At 36.8% G+C, this 21,093-nt stretch overlaps 1 protein-coding gene across 24 annotated transcripts in view; it reads right to left on the bottom strand.

Moving 5' to 3' along the window:
* Positions 1 to 3,234: 3,234 nt before the first annotated feature.
* Positions 3,235 to 21,093, bottom strand: part of SOX5 (SRY-box transcription factor 5) — a 952,888-nt gene continuing 935,029 nt past the window's right edge. For 23 of the 24 annotated variants that reach the window (XM_057701095.1, XM_057701087.1, XM_057701097.1 and 20 more), the window contains 4 exons: positions 14,337 to 14,445; positions 11,561 to 11,734; positions 5,951 to 6,167; positions 3,235 to 4,071 (listed from right to left, as the gene is read on the bottom strand). In XM_057701095.1, the coding sequence (XP_057557078.1) occupies positions 3,768 to 4,071; positions 5,951 to 6,167; positions 11,561 to 11,734; positions 14,337 to 14,445 (804 nt within the window). In that variant the 3' untranslated portion in view covers positions 3,235 to 3,767. The remainder of the gene's footprint in view (positions 4,072 to 5,950; positions 6,168 to 11,560; positions 11,735 to 14,336; positions 14,446 to 21,093) is intronic. The other variant, XM_057701108.1, reaches the window with a different exon arrangement.

Below are 21,093 nucleotides of genomic sequence, written 5' to 3'. Positions count from 1 at the left end.
GATTTGGTTTCAGTAATGATTACGTTCTTTGGGAGGGATTTTATACATGGTTAACTCTTAACTGCAGATGCCAAATAAATGTTAAAAGTTGGCTGAACTAATTTAAGTATAAGTGGAGTGAAGAATAGTTTTGTATTTTATTCGATTGTAGTAACTAGCCAAATTCTTAGTAACTTATATGAATAACTTTAACCTATTTTCTCCAGTGATGCTCTCTTAGATTCATATTAAAACATGACCATTTTTAGAAGAACTGATTACAACAGCCATAAAAAAACAAAACAAAACAGAATTCTGGCAAGATTATCCCTCAGTACTGGGGTGAGCGTGTGTGCCTGTGGGGTGTGTTGTGTGTGTGTGTGTGTGTGTGTCTGTGAGAAAGAGAGAGAGAGAGAAATGTAAAACATGAACACGCAGGTAGGGAAGGGGAGAGAAGGGAGACTTTGTGTTCATTTGAGTTGGATCTTACTCTCATTTCCTCTCCCTTACCTTTTTTGGTCATCATGGGGCACAGAAAAAGAATACACGGTTTTAGGATCCTTTACAAAAATGATAAACCAATCAAATGCCAAAAAGGCAATGTGCTAATAACCCAGTAGGCGACCATTCATAGCACCTTTTACCAAATGACTTCGAAGCACTTTAAACATTAATATGATTTTTTGTTTGTTTTCTCTTGGGGAAAATTAAGGCAAAACAATTTTGACCCCCAGTGAATTAGCCATCAGAACAAGAGAACATAATGCAAAGCTATGGACTTGCTTTTTGTTTCAATTCATGCACAGTTTCGTCTCTCTGACATAAACCTAACTAAATAAAAGTAAAATTAACTTCTGAATTTCAGCTGTTAAAGGTCACCATTAACAATTTCATTTTCCCCTTCAAATAAAACAAGGTAACAAACAAAAAAAAGACCAAACAGAAATGTTTTGTCAATTCACTGGTAAGTGTGTTAGAATTGGTGTCAGCCATGAACGCCCTGGTGGCATCTACCTGGAGCTAAAACAAAGTATTCTTGTAGCCCAAAGGTATGAAATGAAAACAAAGCATCTCTATAATATGGTGGAAAGTAAGTATCCAGCAAACGTGAGAGGTGAACCCCCAGAAGTCAGAAAGAATTTGTTAACAAAGAACAAATTTTTAAAAATCTGTTTTCACATTGTACATAATAATGATATAAAAACAAGTGTCTTTTTTTTTATCCAGAGTGCTTAAAAACAAAACAAAACAAAACAAAACAAACAGAAACAAAAAAATTGGCTCTAGATGACTGTGGCAATTAAATAACTAAAATGAATGATGAGAGCATAAGTTAATTAAGATTGAACGTGACCCTCCTATTAATTCACTCGTATGTATTAAACACCAGAACTTGATGTTGTTGGGGCCAAATTTTCAAAAAGGCGAAAACTTATGGAAGGAGAAATGAAATTGTGTGAGTGAATGTGTGTGTGTGTGTGTATATATATATATTTATATGTACACACACACACACATATATATATACGTTGGAGATGGAAATTCGTTTTAAATATCTAACAACTTATTGGCTGCACTTCCAAATCAGAGCAGAATAAAATAGAAAGGGAGAAATAAATTATACATAACTTACTAATCTGGGAACAGCTGACCATTATTATTATTATTACTATTATTATTATTATTTTATCATCATCATTATTACAACACTAGCAAAAAGAGGCAGTTCAAATGAAAATACAGTCATCAAAAACAAACAGAAAACAAACAAAACAAAATCTCTGACATGCAGGGTATGATGAGCTCCTCCAAGCAAAACCCCAGAGCAAGTCTTTTGAGAGAGAGAAAAGTAAAAAGGATTTTTTTTCTTATTTATATGTAAAAATCAAATTTTAGGGTCAGGTTTGGGAAGAGTGGGATAGGAAAATGATGACTGGAGTGAAAACTGTAGCACATCCAAGCTGCTGGTTGGAGTATTTACTGTCTGATGCTTCAGCACAAACAACGCTGACTCACTTTAAATGATTTCCCATTTATTTGGACAAGCCCTACGACTGCCTTGGCACTTGGCTGGCAAAGTCTAACTTAGTAGTCCCGTCACCATTAGTTGTTGCTCTGTGCACACACTCTGCTGGAATCAGAAATTGGACTTCAATGGATTCATCCTGCAGCAAGAGTAAAGCAGCGGCAAGGGTTGCTGGACTCAGCCAGGCTCCTCTTGTTGGGCTGCAGCGACTTTTAATCAAATCCTGCTTTTTACGGCATGAAATGCACATGGCCCACAATTCTGAAATGCAAATGGCCTTCACCTCATTTCATGGAGGGATGAAAAATGCCTTATAAAATCATCAGTTCCATTTCCTGATCAGGAAAGGATGGACTGTTAAAGAAATAAGCTAATTCTATATTTCTAGAAAATGGGCAAATATATATTCAAGAGAAACAATGATTGTTTTGCTCCAAGTTATCAACAGGAAAAACAGAAATCATTAAGTAGCAAATGTTAGTGGAACCATCTGACCAGGGAGGAGGAACATCTGGGAGCAGTCTGCTTCCATGTTATACATGCACCCCTCTATAACACAGGGCTACCTGATTCATCCAATAATAATTATATTAGAAATTTTACAATATAATTTCTGAGCCCCATATTGGTTAAGCTGTCATTTGAAGTGCAAAGTCAAGGTCAAGGTTCCTTCCAGACCAGTCACTTAGAAGGATGTGGGATTTCATCCCCAGACGTGGGTTTAACTCACAATGGTCCAAGGTTATTCCTATTAGTACCATAATCACACACATACATACACACAAAAATCCAAGATCAGAAAATATTTTTTTCTTTAAATTTCTTATGTCTCTCTCTCTCTCTCTCTTTTCACCTGAGAACAGCACCTACAGTTTCCATTAAAAAAAAAAAAGTCAAATCTCACCAGCTGCTGGTATTTCAGGTTTTTCAAGGGATTGTCTAAGATATAACACTGTCCTAATTTAAGAAGGAACAGGAAAAAGGAAAAGGAAAAAAATCAAATGGGTCAACACTTCAGTACAAATTTGGCACTTGCTCAAAGATGTAGTGTGGTGTGCAACAGATAAAGTCTTCTAAAGAAAACGATTGCTTATTTTGCAGTGGATAGCAAGGAAGTTAAAAACAGGCTCTTTTTCCCTCTTCCCCCCCATGCACAGACTTCCATCTTTAAAGTATAGAGATGGAGAAGGTGGAGAGAAGTAAAGAGAAATTCATCTTTCTTTTTTTTCGTCAGGTGCATTACCAAAAATAAAAAAATAAAAATAAAAATAAAAAAGGAAAGGAAAGGAAAGGAAAAGGAAAAAACCCAGAAACCCCAAAAAAACAAAACAAAACTTATTTCTTTTTAAAAATTGTAGCACAAAACAACAAAACACATTCACAAGCCACTTGTTGGCACTGTGTACCTGAGTGAGAATTTCTAGAACATTGTAGAACAAACAGCCATAAAGTTTATTTAAAAAAAAAGTTGACGGGTAAGACTTCAGTGCTTGGATGTAGCAGCTGAATTACTGGCATTATTTTACCCATAGCTTATTTCAATCTCTTGTTGTTGATATTGTTGTTTGCTTGTTGTATTTTTATTTCCTTTCCAAGCCTTTTGAGGCTGAGGTCTATTAGTCAGCTGATGTCCCAACTATTTAAGACTAACAGTTAAAGTAACAGTCAGTGTATGAGAAAGTTAATGTGCTTGGCCACTGGTAAGGATGAACCAGCTAGGGCTTCTTTAAGTCCTAAGGTCACAACAATTTTTTGACCCTTATCAGTTGGCTTGTCCTGCAATGTGGTTTTCACTGTCACTCCCATAATCTACATCTGGGTCATCCTCTTCCTCGTCGTACTCATCATAAATTTCTCCGTTGATGTCCTCAGCCTGGATCTCTTCTTTGATATGTGGCTCCTCTCCTTTCACACCATAAGTGCTCTGGATAACAGGCATCCCGGGCTCCGGGCTGCTGGACACGCTCGAGTGCTCCGAGGGCAGGTGAGGGGAGGGCATTCCGGCCATGGCGATGGCTCCAGGGTACACGACACCAGCAGTGGCGATGGGGATCTGTGCTTGTTGCCTGTCAGAGAGGAATTCCCAAAAAGAGACTGTGGGTGAGTGGACAGTTGAATGCGGGCCTTACTCTGTAATTGGTTTGCTCAGCTTGTCCAACTGGAAGGTTGTGATTTTCACCCTACTGTCTGACATTTTTAAAGCTGTATCCTACTTTGATCCTAATCCCTTACTTCTGTACAGTGCTTTATAGATTACAAAGCATCTGCACGTGTTACCCATTTGATTCTTAAAATGATTTTGTTTGTTACTTTTCTATTTTATTAAAAGGAACTGAGGTGCAGAAAGTTTAAGCAGAAGAACTCAAGTCCCTGACACCAAGTTAATTTTTCTTTCACTATAACATGTCAAAACAGTTTTTAAAAGAATTAAACCGAAAGATAATTCAATTTTAATGGAAAACCCCTAAAGTCTTAGAGCTCTCAAAATAAAACTTAATTGCCCAGAACTCACCAGAACTGAACAATATCATGTGGTCCGCCTCATCCCTGAAATAGTTTTCAGTGGAGGCAGGAAGAAGGGCTGGCCTCATGGGTGGACCACCTCTGCAGCTGTAGAGGACCCGGGGCTTAGAAAGACCCTACACTTGGTTTAAAGTTCTGTTGTCACAATCTTGAAATTCTTAATTCTTAACAGGGACCCCACATTTTCATTCTACATGGGGCTCCACAGATAGATTCTGTAGCTGGTCCAAGTAAGAAGGGATGAATAGATGATGCTCATTCATTCACATGTTTACTATTTCCCAAAGGAGTGCTGGGTTTTGTGCTCACTGTGGAGAAGAATCCTGCACTGGGGTATAAATCGCAGACCCTCTGGATAGAGCAAGCAGAAACTGTCATGGGAGTGGTAGGGACAGGGCAGATTTGAAAAGTTTTTTGTTGTTTTTTTAAAGTATCCTCTGGCCATTTTCCTTTCTTTCTTTCCTCTTTTTTTTTTTTTTTTTGTCTAGGAGTTAATTTTAATGCAAACATATCAATCTTATCCTTGATAGTTACCAGGTTTTTTCTTTTTTTCTTTTTGTAAGAACTTTTATTGAGATATAACTGACATACAATGAACTGCATATGTTTAAAGTGTACAATTTGATATTTTTTTCTTATTAGTAATGTATATATGGCAATCCCAATCTCCCAATTCATCCCACCCGAACACCCCCGCTCTTTCCCCCCTTTGGTTCTGGCCATTTTCGGAACAGTACTCATTATTCTAAGAAGCTCTCGGGATTTTATTTACTGTTCCAAATATGAACAATTTTATTTCTGTGTTTTTGGAGAAAATTCTGCAGAAGCAATGTGGTTGCAGGCATTGTCACAGGAAGCAGTAAAGACATACCGAGAGAGGCATCCTTAATTCAGAAGGAAACTTTCCCATTCACAACTTGTGCCCTAAACAGAATCCCTTCTTTATGTGATCTTCTAAGGCCACACATGTGTCTTGAGAGCCCAGAGACCCCGCTATATTCAGAAACAAGTCTTTCTTTTGGAATCATTTTTATGTTGTATTATCTCAACTAAGTTGTGAGTTGCTGTGGAATTTACACTGTGAGGACTTGGAAATAATGAAAACCAGGAAAGGAAAAGAACCACCAGTAAGAATTCTATGTTTTCAATAGCAAACTTCAAAATTCTTTACTCTCAGATATTTTATTTTCAAACCTGCTGTTAACAAAACTCCCATGTCAGAGCCACTGTTCTAGGAGCCCGCAGCGAATCCATGTGAAGGGTACTTTCTTGGGATTATAAGGGGACAGTTTAGTCTCTGAAAATACACGGAGCTCAGGTTCTTTCTCAAAATGCTGCTTTGCAACTAAACAAATACATCTCACATCCCATTAGGTGTAACAGGAAGTGCTCTCTATGGGGAAAGGACTGGAAGGTCCTTACCCAACATTGAAGTACTGCCGCATTTCCTGCCGCCTGTTCCTCATGATTGCCTTGTACTCCCCGATGCGCAGCTTCTTGCCATCCACCAGGCAGGTGCGCTTTGGCCTGGGCTTGTACTTGTAGTCAGGGTACTTCTCCAGGTGCTGCTTGCTGAGACGGGCTTGCTCCTCGTAATATGGCTGTTTCTCTAGGTTTGTCATAGCTTTCCAGCGAGACCCTACGAGGAAGAAAAGGTTAGAATTCCCATTTGCACAGCGTCTGAGGACCCTAAAATGGCATAACTGAGAACATGAAAATCTAAAGTAAAAATGTTGGCCAAATCCCAGAAAGACATAAAAAGGTTATGATTAGTGAGCTTTGACTCAAGAGGTGAGACTTCACAAGAACAAAGGTGTTGGCAGTGTCCTCAAAGAAACTGTGTCTCCAAAGATACAAACACTAAGCAATATTTTTCTTCTGGCTTGAATGAACAGTTTAGCTAAACTTGTACATTATGTACTTAAAAGCTCATAGATAATTTACTGGAGATATCTTTCATTTCTACATTACACCATGACGTCGTGCAACTGTGAACTGAAAAGTTATACAAAAACATATTTTGCATATTTTGAACCTGAGGGTAATCATCCAATGACTGAGTACTGTTACGCAGGGGTACCTTACTTACTACAAAGATGTCATTCTCATTCTCCCCCAAATGTTTACATATGCTAACGTGATTAGTTAAAAATTCATTTCATTAAAATTCTAATTATAAAAAAATACACTAATGAATATCCACTGGGTAACTACTCTGTGCTAATTTACATAAGTTGTTTCATTTTTACCTTTCACCACAATCTCATAAGCAGACAACACTTATACCTATTTCCAAAGATGAAAAAATTGAAGTTCAAATAGATGAAGTAACTTACCCAAGGTCACATAACTATTACATTGTGGATCACTGACTCAAACTCAGGTTTGACAGAACTGAAATCGTGGTACAACGTGTTTCCTTACACACCTATACCCACCTACTATACAGGATCTAGCAGAAATCAAAATTTACAAGAATAAGCATGTGTTCAGTAATATTTTTCTCTTAATAAATCACTTTCAATAATACATAAATATGTCACTTCCTGTGATATAGTGTGCATTGGTAATGTTAGTCCAAATTGGTCTTCCCTTTCTTTTCACTTGTAATTTTGGTTTGGATTCCAGTAGGATTGCGAAAAAATAACTGTTCGAAGCTTACTTAAAAATAGTTTATGCTTATACTCAATATAGAAGTGATTTAAAGCTTTGGCTCTATCAGTATGGCTATGTGTAGTAGTAACAGAAGTAGTAGTAGTAATATTTATTTTTTATTAAGCATGTGAGAAAAATCTGTTTATTTGCAGACGTTTATCTGTGAGTAATCAGCTCAACTCTACCCAAATGCACAAAGACCAAAATGACTGGAATTAGAAGATCCCTACCAATTATGTACTGGCACTGCTGCCTTTACCTGCCTTCCACGGTCATCTAAGCAAGATCTTAAACCTTTTGAATGAATTCATTACTCAACCATAACTCCACATCTCAAATGCAAATAGCTCAGTGATGAACAGCTTTTTCCTACATGTGTAGAGAATCCCCATTATGGGCCGTTATATTTACTAATGGAACGCAGAGAAAGGGACAACATCTCTTCCCTAAATGGTTTCCTGTTGGGACAGATGTTGCCTAGGTGGGTATATCCATGTAGGTGTTACAAAGATTTATCAACAGATTTTTTCTAATCTAGACAGCCAATAGGATTTCATTATATTTACAATAGAAACTCAGGTTACAGTTCAAATAATAGAGTTTATTTTTCTATTCCTTTCTCAAACTTATGTTTAAATGCAATGTCCAACACTTAGTCAGCTGGTCAGGCCACATCATTTGTAGGTACAATCTCACTCTTTATTATCCGACATTATTTTCCAGAGGCACTTGAAAATCATGAAGCTGTTCTCAGGGCAAATATAAACACAAGTAAAGCTATAACACTACTGAACTGGATCAATTCTTTTTGTGGAGTTTCTTATAAGTATGTATACCAGAGTTTTCAACCTCAGAACAGGGAGTGGAAAAGTGAACGCATCAGAGTAACTGACTGAATAATTATAGAAATCGAACAGTGGATCAAGGACGGTTGACTTAAAATTGATTGGCTATCCTTATCACCAAGCAGAACAAAGAAACCAGCATTCTCAGAATAGGAATTGCCAAAGATTTTCACCTCAGTCTACATGTTCTATTAGCTCAAAAAATAATATTATTCTCTAAGGAAAGGGAATGTTCACGCCTCACAGTAACATGCCTTGGAGTGTAAGAGCCAGATTTAGATTTCCTACTATGTGCGTGATGCTGTATTAATTCCTGCACATGGAGCGGTGAGTCGTTACAGCTCCTATCTTCTTGGAGCTTATGTTCCAGCCGAGAAGAAATATATTAAATAGGTAATTGCAAAATGTATAATTTTAATTATAATTGTGGAAAGTACAGGAAGCTACGAGCACATATGATAAGGAGGTGAGATCACTCTTCTGCAGGTCAGGAAGGCATCGCTGCAGAAATGACTCCTATAGGGACTGAAAAGAGAAGAGCAGCCTATGGAGGAAGAAGAGAATGGTCAAGGCCTTGCAGTGGGAAGGGGCAGTAGAGGAACTTAAAGTTGTTCTGGCTAAGATGCAGAGGGAAAAGGGATAATAAAAGATGTGAAAATTCTCAAATAAGTTGGCTTCTAACTCTAGTATGAACTGGGATCAAAATATTTTGACACTTGTTAATATAATTTCTCTGGAAGTATCACTGAATCTAAGCTACACTGAAAAATATGGCCACATCACTGTTACACATCTTTTCAAAATTAAGAATTCTGGGACCATTTAGACCCAATTAATGCTTAAGCTAACTACTCCAACATTGTATGACCAAGCAGAAGAGTGGTTCAGTTCGTGGCAAATGCAGTTTCCATTTTTTAGGAATAGCTTTTGAATGGGGATAACCAAATGACAGTTTGGTTTTGGTTTCAAAGGCTTTGCAGGTACAACAACCACTGTTTGTAGCTGCGATGTAACCCACTGAAACACACTAGACGAGAATGGGAGGATAGCATTTTAGATATCCTCAAAAGAGCTGAAAACATCTCCTTGACTTGGGTGTGGCTGTTGCTCGCCCTGGACCACGTACAGGGAGTAAGTTCCCTGTGGTTTTCAAAAGATGAGCCTTCGACAATGAAAAAAAAATTAAGTACAGTCAGGTATTTCTCCTGTTGACAAAAAGGAAGACTGAATCAAAAATATTTGATGTTCAAAATAAGAAAAAAAAATCAGTCTTGAAAGTGCTCTCTTCTTTCCTAAATCTGGCAACACAATAAAAATGAAGAGTTTGGGCTGAGCAACAGTGTCATCTCCATGGGGTCTGTCATGAATTTGCACATTTTACTGCAACTACTGTATACCTAATCAGAAAAAGATGTCCCCCATCCCCTGATCTAGCGCCAAACAGTAAAAGGTGATTCCTTATGTTAACAATTTCAGCAGAATGGCTTATTAAAACCAGATTTTCGGGTATTATAAAATGCTTAGAAGCCCTTTAAAATGTCAGCTAGGATCCCCAGAGACTATGTAAAATGTCAACCCAGCTCAAGCGCCTGTTTTAAGCAGAATGAATTAGCGGCATGCTGTCGGAGGCTGTTATCCAAAACAATCAGTAAAAAGGAAAACATCAAGCTTTCTTTGTACTTTTATATGAAATGAGCCATTTAGAATGATCTTGTGGATATTTGAAGATCACTTATTTATTTGAAGCTATGACTAAATATTGAGGCCCAAGACACCTCAGTGGGTTTTTTTCCAACTATATCTTTAATTAATACAATTTCATTGAAAAACTGTAACTAAATTAGGCAGCAGTCTCTTTCATGCAGCCTATTATGATATAATCATATAGTCATTGTAATAGTCTCTCCTTCAAACCAGAAACAAATTCTTTTAGTCAGTCACCTCTTTCCCATGAAGGCCTCTGCTTTATTTCCTAAAATATTTCACATCATTAAAAATATTTCTCTTAGAGTAACGTCTTAACCAATGATTACTGTTTTATTTGACATTTGGGGACTTCTAATTTGATAATAACTCATACATTAAAATATGAAATAAGCTTACATAAAGTATTTTATACTTTTCTAGAGTTTTTCCAAGTGAAATAGATATGGTAGTTTTTTTGTTAATGAAAAATTTCATATGGAAGGTAGAATATAGTCATAAAAAAGAAAAATAGATCAGAGATGGTAGAGATGCAAAAAATGCATTTTCTTTTGAACAGTTCCAGTTTTTTTATTGTACATGGATATATATTTATACATAAATATCCATAGATATTTATGCATAAATATTCGTGTTTTCTATGTACACGTAAAGCCTCACATGTTCATATCTTTTGAGATAACCTTTATCTAAAGATCTCAGAATCATATAGCTGAAAATTGAGGCAAGTTTAAGTAGTTAAGGGTTTCTGTTTCATTATAAATGTGCACTGTGGACTGGGAGGCATCTATTACCATTGTTGAAAATATGGGATCATAAAAACACATGTGCATGTTTAGTAACTACTTTCAGATGATCAGTTCCTTAATGTAAAGAACCAAAAGGCACACTACATTAGCTACCTGTAAGTCCAAGTGCACTGTGGATTTTAACAAAGCTTTGATAACTTCAACAGATTCTGTTACTTATTTGTCAAAGACAAAATGTGCTGACAGAGTTGTGTTCCTATTCTAATATTTTTAGAATAATAAAAATTTGCTTAGGCTGTCCACTGCCTGGACACCACACTCTTGGAGGTGAAGATAGGATGGTGAGGATGACGATGATGAGGATGTCACAAGAACAGCACCAAAGAAATGGAACCCTCCCTTCCTTCTTTCTGGGAACGAAGCTCGTGTATAATAGGTCTCTTTATAATCAGTACTCTTTCCTCTCGCCCATCTTTGCTGTGTGCTTCAGGGTCTATGTACGTTGGGTAAATATGTACTTTGTCATCTGTTAAGCTGAAAGCTGCAACAGCAGGAAAAGTCCCTTTTTAAATGATACTGAAAACACGCGTAAGGTTACTAAAAGTAAAAATTAAAAAGTGCACACCCAAATGTCTTCTTGCGTCCTGACAACCTAAACTGATTTTCACTTATACTGTTAGAACAGACTCATCTCCACCCCACCCCCACCCCTACGACATGACAAACTCTATAGTGTTTACAAAGGAAAAGAATAAATATGGTCAATACCAACACTGAGTGGCTAGTATGAAAAGAACTTTTTCTCCTAGTCTTGGTACGAATATTTTTACATTTTTAAAGAAGAGAAAATATTACAACTAGTATAGGAACACACAGCTAAATCAGAATGTGGGCATAATCTCTTGATGAATGTGGAATGTTTTATGGTCAGAAGAAAAGGCTCAATAATGGTACCTATTTTTTAGATAAGTAGAAACCATGAGCTGTCTGGTTTTCAAACTCAGTCTCTTTCAACCAATGCAGAAAACAAAACTGTACCTGTATTTTATACATCACTTAACCCTTAATACTCTTCTTACCCAGTATCTTGCTGATGTTGGAGTTGTGCATGTCAGGAAAGGCTTGAAGGATTTTCCTTCGTTCATCCTTAGCCCACACCATGAAGGCATTCATTGGACGTTTTATGTGGGGTTCATTGCTACCACGCCCCCTGGATTCTCTATAAATTCTTGATTCTGAGACTCCAGCACTTCCTAAAAACAGGGAACATTGCTTTGCATTAGTGTTAAAGCTTTTGGCAATTCCCTTCCTTGCATTATTGTTTTTCAGCCTATTAAAATGTCTGAAAATCAAAAGCACATCCGATAATGGTACTTCCAGTTCATGAGCCAGATGCTTGCTTACGAAGTTTTTGTGATAAGCTTTGTGGTGGTTTATGTTGCATTTGTATTTTTAAAATCCATTTCTAATATATTTTTTCTTTCTTTCAATGGACTATAGGCCGTTTCACTATTTACTTTCAAGAACACACAGGAAACTTGAATATGTGATCTTTGATGCAAATTGGAAAGAGAATAGTTGGGTTAGGTCAATAGGCATGCTGGTACTGTAGAAATATTAGATAGGTCAAAAAGCTCACAAAATTGTGAAACACCAAACTATTTAGCAGAATGGATGACTGTAGGTAAGGATGTGTCTCTGCTACCTGAAAACTGTCATAACAGAGCATACTCATACTCTTTTTCTCTCTCTGAGGCTATATAAATAAAAACACTGCTAAATAAATGCTTGAGGTTAAAATACAGCATAGATGTCTCCTGTAATGTGTTCAGCTTTTCTTTGAAATTATGTGTTAATAAATGCATGAAATATGCTGCTGTAGCAATGATAGTCTGGTTCCCAAAAGATATTTGAAAATGGTAGGAAAAGAACAGAGTTACATTACTATGGTTTCTTAGGAAGCCTACAGTCGCTTATTTAAGGTGAAAAAAAATATGTTCATTTCCCTGAATTTTCCCCCAACATCTAATTTATCCAAAGAGATCCACTGATAATTACATTCCAATCAGCAAGACTCAGGATGATAAAACACAACCAAGAGTCACACTGGAACCTTTGGGAGCATCAGTCACTCCTCTAGGCTTTATCTGACTTTAAAGAATGGCTTCAGCAGGTTAAACTGCTTCTAGAGATACTTGAATTTAGGCAAAGAAAATGAGGAGAAGCAAAATGTAGAACTCTGACACTAAGTTTTCCAGGGTTATCACTACAACAGATGAAAGATATATTCTGGTAGCATGTAAAAATTTCAGATATTTTGGAGTTTTTTAGAGCTTGTATTATCAATAAGAGAACTGCTTTTCTTTTCTTCCTTCATAATCCTTTCCCTTTCTTAATTTGAAGGAATAGCAACCAACCCAAATTACCCAGACCCGAAGACCTCTATAGCAGCAAACAAAAAAAAACAGCTTATTTGGGGTTTCTCATTATTTCTCTTTCATAATATGCTCTTTGGTCTGATGAAGATTGGAAAATATTTTGCATACAAGCATGACTGAATTTAACAAATAACAGCAACAAAAATTTTGATGTTTTAATGCTGATTACTGTTGGGTATATTTTATCATGCTAATATAAGCTAAGATTTATGAATTGTGTTATTACAAGTAATTGTCTTTTTATTGACAAAAATGAGTGCTAATATATGGTGACATCTTCCTAAAATGGGTTTGTAGCTAGCAAATGAGCATTTGCACATCTGCCTTTTCTTGCTCTTACACCTTACAGCAACATAAGCAATAAAATGAACATTATGTGACTTCATCAAAGCTAAACAAGCTCTTTGTATGTACTTAGGCCAGGTGTATCCTAGCCAAGCAAAGCAGAAAATAGAAGGAAATGTTTGGATACAACAGGCTAGGAAAATACAGACTTTTCTTGGATATCCAATTCAATAAAATTTGGTCTTGATAGAATTATCTGGTTAAATGCTCAAGTCTGGCTAGTCCTTGGCTTCTCACTGGTTTGCCTGGTGCCGTCTTTTCTGTATACAGGCAGCTTCTGCCATAGTAACCAAGTTGGGGACCATGCTCTTAAAACACAGGCATGTCACCTGACACTGGAGAGAGGTTCCAGTTGAGGCTCAGTGTAAGAGGAAAAGCACTTTCTTCTTTTTCCCTCGCTGCTGTGCTATTAGAATTAGAGCATCAATTTATTTAGTTGTCCCTGTGGATGTTTAGAACGTTCAGAGATGACACAGATCACAGAAGTCTCAAGACGCATGAGTTCCAGTTGGGTTACACAGGGTAGGCAGGACACCTCACGGTAATGGTAGGTAGTATAAGAGGGAAAGGGTCCCAAATGCAAGAAACTATCCTGAAAATGTCCGCTGAGCCATGTATTCTGGTCAGAGTTTGACAAACGAAAACTTGAAAATGAGCTTACAGATACAAATTTGGGAAAAGTTTGTTTCAGGTGTAAGCAATAGGGGACGTGAGAGACAGGGTAGATGGCGATGGAGGGCATTTGCTTTAGAATCCTGCCATCTTGAATTCAAGACTCGCCTTTGGCACTTACAGCCCTGTAGTCTTGGAAAAAGTGACTTGAAATTCCTAAGGGCCAATCTCTGTATCTGTAATAGTTCTTATCTCACAGGTCGTGCCGGGGAGTAATGAGATGATTCATGTAAAGCACTCAGCAGAGCGTTTGGCATGTGGGGACCACTCAGTACGTGTGAACTCTTACTGTAATGATCAGGTATGAGGTGGCTCTCTTGTATATTTTCTAGCAGTTTCAATCGGCATTAAACTGACACTTCTACACACTATGGGAATATATACGAAAATTTTCACAAACCGTCGGAATCTCCGCTCATATTGAAATCCATCATGGCATGGCTAAATTTTCCTTCTTCATTCTGTTTAACTGCCAGTTGCTGAGTCAGACTCTCCAGTGTTGTTTTTTCCTTTAAAAAAGAAATTTATAATGAGATCTCAGTCCGGAAATTATAATTATTCAAAGGCATTTCTTTTCCTTGGGTCACATACAATACATTAGCTTCTGGAAGGCATGAGATGTTGACGGATTCACCTTTGCACACTCAGCATGTTATACTGAGGTAACTGAAGCCAACGATCAGCAGCATTTTTGAAGGAACTCTGGTTCGTAGAATCCCCTATACAGTCTTGGCATTTGGGTTTGCTAAGCCTACAGGATGGATGCTGGGATCCTCAGAGACAACCTTCCCAAATCACAAAATGTGTATAGAAATTTCATGGAAGCAACCTGTTTTACAGCATTTGGAATGCCTGCTTTATTTTTAGCCAGACAGTAAAAGTATAGAAGTGGCATGGGGCCCAGAGAGAGTCTTCCAATAGTCAGGTGACCAAATGACAGAAACACAATTCACAGTAGTGCCCTCTGGTTGCCATCCCCCTAAATGCCATCTGCATTCCTCATGCAAGGGTAATGAAGACGTTTAAATATTCATTGCTAATTGCTTGTCAAGTCTCTGTACATTCAATGTGAGTGCCTGCTACTTGGACCACAATTTGATTTGGATTGCTAAGCCAAAATATTGAGTTGGCGAATTATTTGAGATACAAATATACCAAAATTAGATCTGCAAAGACATCAAGTCATTTGAAAGCACGCAGTGCATGATGTGAATTCACGGAGAACACGGCATTACAAAGTAAATTATTTTCAAGAAAAATATAATGCTTAATTTGAACCACATGAGATTTTAAACTATTTCCAAATTAAGTAATTGGGTGATTTTAAGAACAGAAAAGCATACAATAAAAGGTTTACAACTTTCTCTAGCACTTTCCATCATTGCCCTGAGGACGAGGTGGTTCCAAAACAGCTTTAAGAAAAACACCTATTGGATTTCATAAAATTTGCCCATGTTTCTTTATGCACCTCATTTTCTGAGGAACACAGTCATGAACTACACAAATGAATCACATACACTGTGGAACAGCTATTGACACAATAAAACGTTCACAGAAAATAATCAACTATTTAAGACAACTGTATTACAAGTAAAGGACCAAACTAATGCTCCCAACAAGAGCAGCCAATAGGGTGTTGAAATTCTTCGTACAGTATATACTTCATCGCTACACAATCTTCTGACAGTATTACTATACATACTAGATGAAAAATTCTCAATTATAAAAGTCTGATACATGATTTAATAGAAAAATATTTTAAATTGTCAATCAGTATAAAATACAGTAGGGGATCTGGAAACAAAATAGTTTATATCAACTTTAGTTCTATAAGATTACATAGTACTAAAGTTGAAACAAATTATATTTAAAAATGTAGAACCTCATCCAATTTGTTTTGTGTATAAAACTGGTATTTTCAGCTGCTTTCTATGTTCTGAATTTCTTTTTGCTGAGAGAGTCTGCTGTATATATTCAGCTGAGCCCAGGAGCACCAAGGACACCAGCTTAACAGACTGTCTTTATAGTAAATGTAGCTGTTAAAATAGAAGACAGTTACATTAAAAAAAACACATTCCATCCACACGATCTGAGAGTCCCCGGGTCAATGAAGACACTACTGCACTATCTTTGGGGAATGTGCTGGGCATGGCTCGCCTCTCAGGTTTTGATTTAAAAGTGTATAGGGCAATAATGCTACATATTTTCTACAGAGTTTTCCATTTTTGAAGTAAAGTCCTTCAAGAAGAAACAGCAAAATGAAGGCAGTCGGAGTAGAAAAAGGATGAAATGTTAAGTGACTGAAGATTCTGCGTTCAGCTGTCTGGATCCTGCAGCATCTCACCAAGGAGCTAAAGTTAGCAAAGCATGAGCTGGAAAGTCACAGTAGTTTTTACAATAAGTAACCTCTAATCATCTACCTCTGAAGCACAGAGTATAATAAAATGTTTCAATTAGTTACCCTAAAGTGGAATTTACAATACTTCTTAAGAGGATGTCAGTAGGAGATAGTGCAAGTAAATACAGTAAGCTGCACTTCCTTTGTGACCTTTTGCATAGTCATTTAAGCAAATCCTCACATGTAAACCGGGAAAATGAGAGGTGATTGGAAGAACTGAAGAAGGTGTGGCATGCCTTTAATTAAAACACCTTACAATAGCATGTAAATCAAAGTGGTAATATTGCCACAATTTAGAAACTCTCGCTGACAATAAATTCCAAAGACAGAGGAATTGAAGTAAGGGCGAATATCCTAAAACCCAAATGGTTATATGGTAAATACATGGTGTGTGTATGTACACAATATAGTGGTTAGATAGTAAGTAATTAGCTATATAATTCCACATGAAAACTGATCCCGTTGTGAAAGTTCATATTTAGTTCTTATGTATACAGGTAGATATAAATCTATGTGTGAATAGGATTCTAGAGAATATACTGAACTACCTAAAGAATGAGTTGGGTTTAAGAATAGTCTTCAAAAGTTTAAATTCAATCTATTCAGGAATATAGGAGGAGAATCAGCCAAATGTTATAAAGCACAAATGCTGGTACACCGGGAAGATTCCTTTCATCTTACTTCTAATCCCATCCATTCCTGGCCGTCCCCTTCCCAAAGAGTCCTCCTATGCACCGTCATGTCTAAAACTCAACTGTTTGTGATTCTGTACCTCGGGTTAATTACTTCCCTTTCTAAAGCCTCTTTTCAAATGTGCGAATATTAACGAAAAAGGTGATTCTCAAAGTTCTTATTAAATGAATCCTTTCTAAACAGAGGCAGCTGAAACAAAACAAGGGCATTAAATGTCAGGTGGGGAGGTGGTAAATGGGAAGATGCTGAAAATAAGAAACACCAAAGAAACTGAGTTTGTGGAAACGGAAAAATATGTTGATGGGCAGACATGACAATTTTTATCAAACTTATACTCTTAGTTCCAACTGGCTCTGATAAAGAGCACATTAGTCAAGAATTTCTACAGAAAAAGACCCCCACATGCCCCCATTCTAAGACCAGCTTTCTTGAACACATCCAGCATTGCACTTCTACTTTACTGCTCTCTCAGTACTAGCCAAACACTGCCTTGAAACTTACAAGATTCATTCATCGTCTCTCTTCTACTTTTTTCCTATTAGAAATAAATCAAACAAACAAAGAAGCAAAAAACACATTTAAAGAAATACTGGCCAAAATTCTGAACTGCTCTGAGGAACATCAGAGTACAGGGTGCAAACAGATTAATTACTACAAAGTAGTCAAAATGAAATAGTCCTGAGGATTTACAAATAAGGACCAAGTAAGATGACCTGTACGCTTTCTCTCTTGGATAAAAACTAGCTATTGGATAACAACTAGAATTCCTTTGGAAAGATGAGTCCTACCTGGCTAATCAAATCTTATACAATGCTGTGGGCTTACTAAGATCAAGGAGAAACTTTAGGCAAAGTCTGTCTTTACTTGAAAATTTTTCTGATCCTATGTTGACTTGAACAAACATTCAAGTGGATTGTATCTAATCTACAAAAGTAAAGAAAGTTTTAGACAATATAGTTTCTTAGGGTCAAATGAATAACACTAAAACTCAACATTCAAAGAACTATTATTAATGTGCTAATATTCACTCAGGGAATTTGGCAGCTGGTCTTGGTCTCTGTGGCTTATCCAGTGACTTGCATAATGGAAAACAGCACGTGTATTGTTTGCACATGACAACAGGCTATGGTGGGAATCAACAAGGAGAGCCAAGAAATATCTAAAGAGATGTGGGTAATTAGTTGATTAGAAGTGGTCAGTGAAGATCAGTGCTTTCTAAGACAACAATATTCTGAATGGCAAAAGGCTACAGAGATCAATGGGAAGAGGACATATTTGAAAATAAGAGAAAATAAACTGTCTAGAAAATAATGGCTTTGGGATCAGGAACATGACATTTTAACCAAACTCTGCCACATATATTAGCCATACTACTTTAGACAAATCAATTAACCTCCCTGAGTTTCAGAATCCGAATTTTTAAAATGGGGTTTTAATATATGGTAAATTCTCATTAGTTAAAAAAATGAAAAAGATATGCTTTTAATATTAGGGCAAAAGTAAACGGGGGAAATAGAAAAGAAAAAGATTCTTCCTAACATACAAGAATTACAGGAATAGTCGTGTCAATGTGAGCATTAAGTATCCTGCTACGGTTCTGATCCTTTATGTCTATGGCCACAGTAGTGGACAAATATGCATTAAAAAGGAGAATGTGTGTAACGACTCTAAAAGTTGTTGGGATTTTTTCTTTCCTCTTGTCCATCATCCCTGACAATGTATTTAACCTTTTTTATTTTCCATTTGGTGCTCAGGTGTGGTGTCTTAGAGCCCCATTATATACGTCTAGTACATATCCAAATTGAGACGTTCTCCTATTCCATTACTTCAACTTATATAGAAAACAACTAAAAATTCACCGTGTTTGTAAAGGCTCAAATGCACATCCTTTGTTGATATAGTGCAGTCAAAACAAAAAAACATACAAACTGTACTTTAGAGGAAATAGTTATTTCCTTAGTTACCTAAGCCTAAGCAGTGTATGAGTAGTAGAGTATGGTTCCTCTATTACTCCTTGAAATTGGGATTTATATAAGTGATAAGCTTTGCTCACCACCAGATACACATACACAAAGAAAGAGATGGGCTGTGGATCAGCTATCATAATGGACGTCCCTGAAATAAAGCTCACGAAGCTATAAAACTCATAAAAAGCACATGCATGAAATGACAGAATAGAGTGTGACTGTCAAATGTTGACTCAGTAACAGTTAAACCCCTTCTGGCTGCCCCTTTTTTTAATGATCTCCTTCTATAATAATGATAGGGGAGGAAGAAAGAAACAAAAAAGGTTTTTAACCCTCCAATTATGTGAACCTCACAGACCACCAAAGAAGATGAAAGATTATTTATAATGTCCTAACGACTTATCAGTTGGAGATTTTTTTCAACCGCTTAAGTAAAATATAAAGAAACAATGCATGTGTCTAAGGCCCCCCTCAATCTCTCTGTTTCACCCTTGCTAACTGAGATTACCATTTCCTAAAAAATAAGCATCTACCCACATAATCTAACTGCACAAATGGGAGAGAAAGATTTGTTGTAAAAGCTTTACAACAAATTATGTACAGATACACACACGCGTACACACACACACATTTTCCTCCAACACCAACAAAAATGAAATCTGAAGAAATCTTTTACTAATTTTATTCTGGTCAAATGTGAATTTCTCAAGATACTTTGGTACTCTGAAATCTAGTATCCCTTAGGAATATTTTTCCATTTATTTTGGCCATCAGAGAATCATATGGATATATGATCTAAGGGGTTGGAAAGGTCCATAAGTATCTTTTGGTTTAGTCATCTACAAAAAAAAGCCTTATCTAATCCTGATTTTTTTCCCCTTCTAAATTCAGAGATACCCCTAGTGGAGAAAATAATAAATAAGAACCCATAACCATGTTTCCACAACCTAATTTCCTTTAGGTGTGAGCTTTGGTAGCCAGCTTCATGAAATGTTTCTTGAAGTATAATTCTTGCTAAATGTCATAGAAACTTAGTTTCATCAGGCAATCTAATCAAAGTGAACTGTATTGGCAGATCAGGTTTTCTTAAGAAGTATTATGAAGCTGCAGACAGAATTGTTTGGAAGGAAACACACAACTTCTATGACTTCAAGTTGTAATCTGGATGAATACATTTCCAAGATAGTAAAATGACTCATGGATCAAATTGATGAATCCCTATTTAAGATTTTTAAAGAACTGATTTTAAAATGGGAGAAATGTTAGAAAGTTGAATGTAACTAATTCTGATTTTCATGACTAAGGCGAGAATTTGAGGAACAGTGACCTGAGCACTTAATGTATGTTCCAGAAAGACAGAGCCGATTGTTACAGGATTAGTTAAGAGCATTTAGTAGAGGATGCGGTGACAACAAGAAGCTACTACAGATTCATTAAGAAAAACTATGTTGTAATGGTCTAGTTTCTTTTTCTACAAAAATTGGAACGCAGGCCAGAGAAGCTCATGGACACCACGTTCTGGACTTAACTCAGCTTTGGGTGATGTTCCTATCAACATCCTTACTGTCTTCATGGAGAAACGGCACAGGACCTTGCGAGGGAGAGCTGCGGAGGAGATCAGCAATCTCTGCCTTTAAATATCTTAAGAATCCCCATGTTTAAAAAGTATCAAGACCTGTTATTTGTCAAAAAGAGGATTTGGCCACGTGTAGGAAAGAGATAGAGTACTGACCAATGGTTGTAAGTTATCAAGTGAAAGATAACGAACCACTGAAGGAAGAGTTATATAAAAGAGTTGTCTAATCTATTGAGTGGGCTGTCTGAGGATGCAAAAAATTTCACCTCCCTAGAGGTTTTCAGGTATTGGCCACATGACTACCTGCCTGGCAATTCGACGGCAGATGACAGGTTGAATTAAAGGCCCTTTTCATTTTCTCTCAATTCTATGTTCCATTTGACTGTAGTTGCTCAGACAAAACTAAAATATTTTGACAAATGTATAAAGCTATACATGTTTCTCTAACCATGATGATAATTTCCTCAGAAGCTGTTAATTACATTTCAAAATGTAAAGGCACTCCATTTATAACTGAGAATTC

Source organism: Hippopotamus amphibius, chromosome 12 (genome assembly GCF_030028045.1).
Source record: "Hippopotamus amphibius kiboko isolate mHipAmp2 chromosome 12, mHipAmp2.hap2, whole genome shotgun sequence".
Classification (NCBI taxonomy): Eukaryota; Metazoa; Chordata; class Mammalia; order Artiodactyla; family Hippopotamidae; genus Hippopotamus; species Hippopotamus amphibius.
This window is presented reverse-complemented; position numbering and strand designations above follow the sequence as displayed.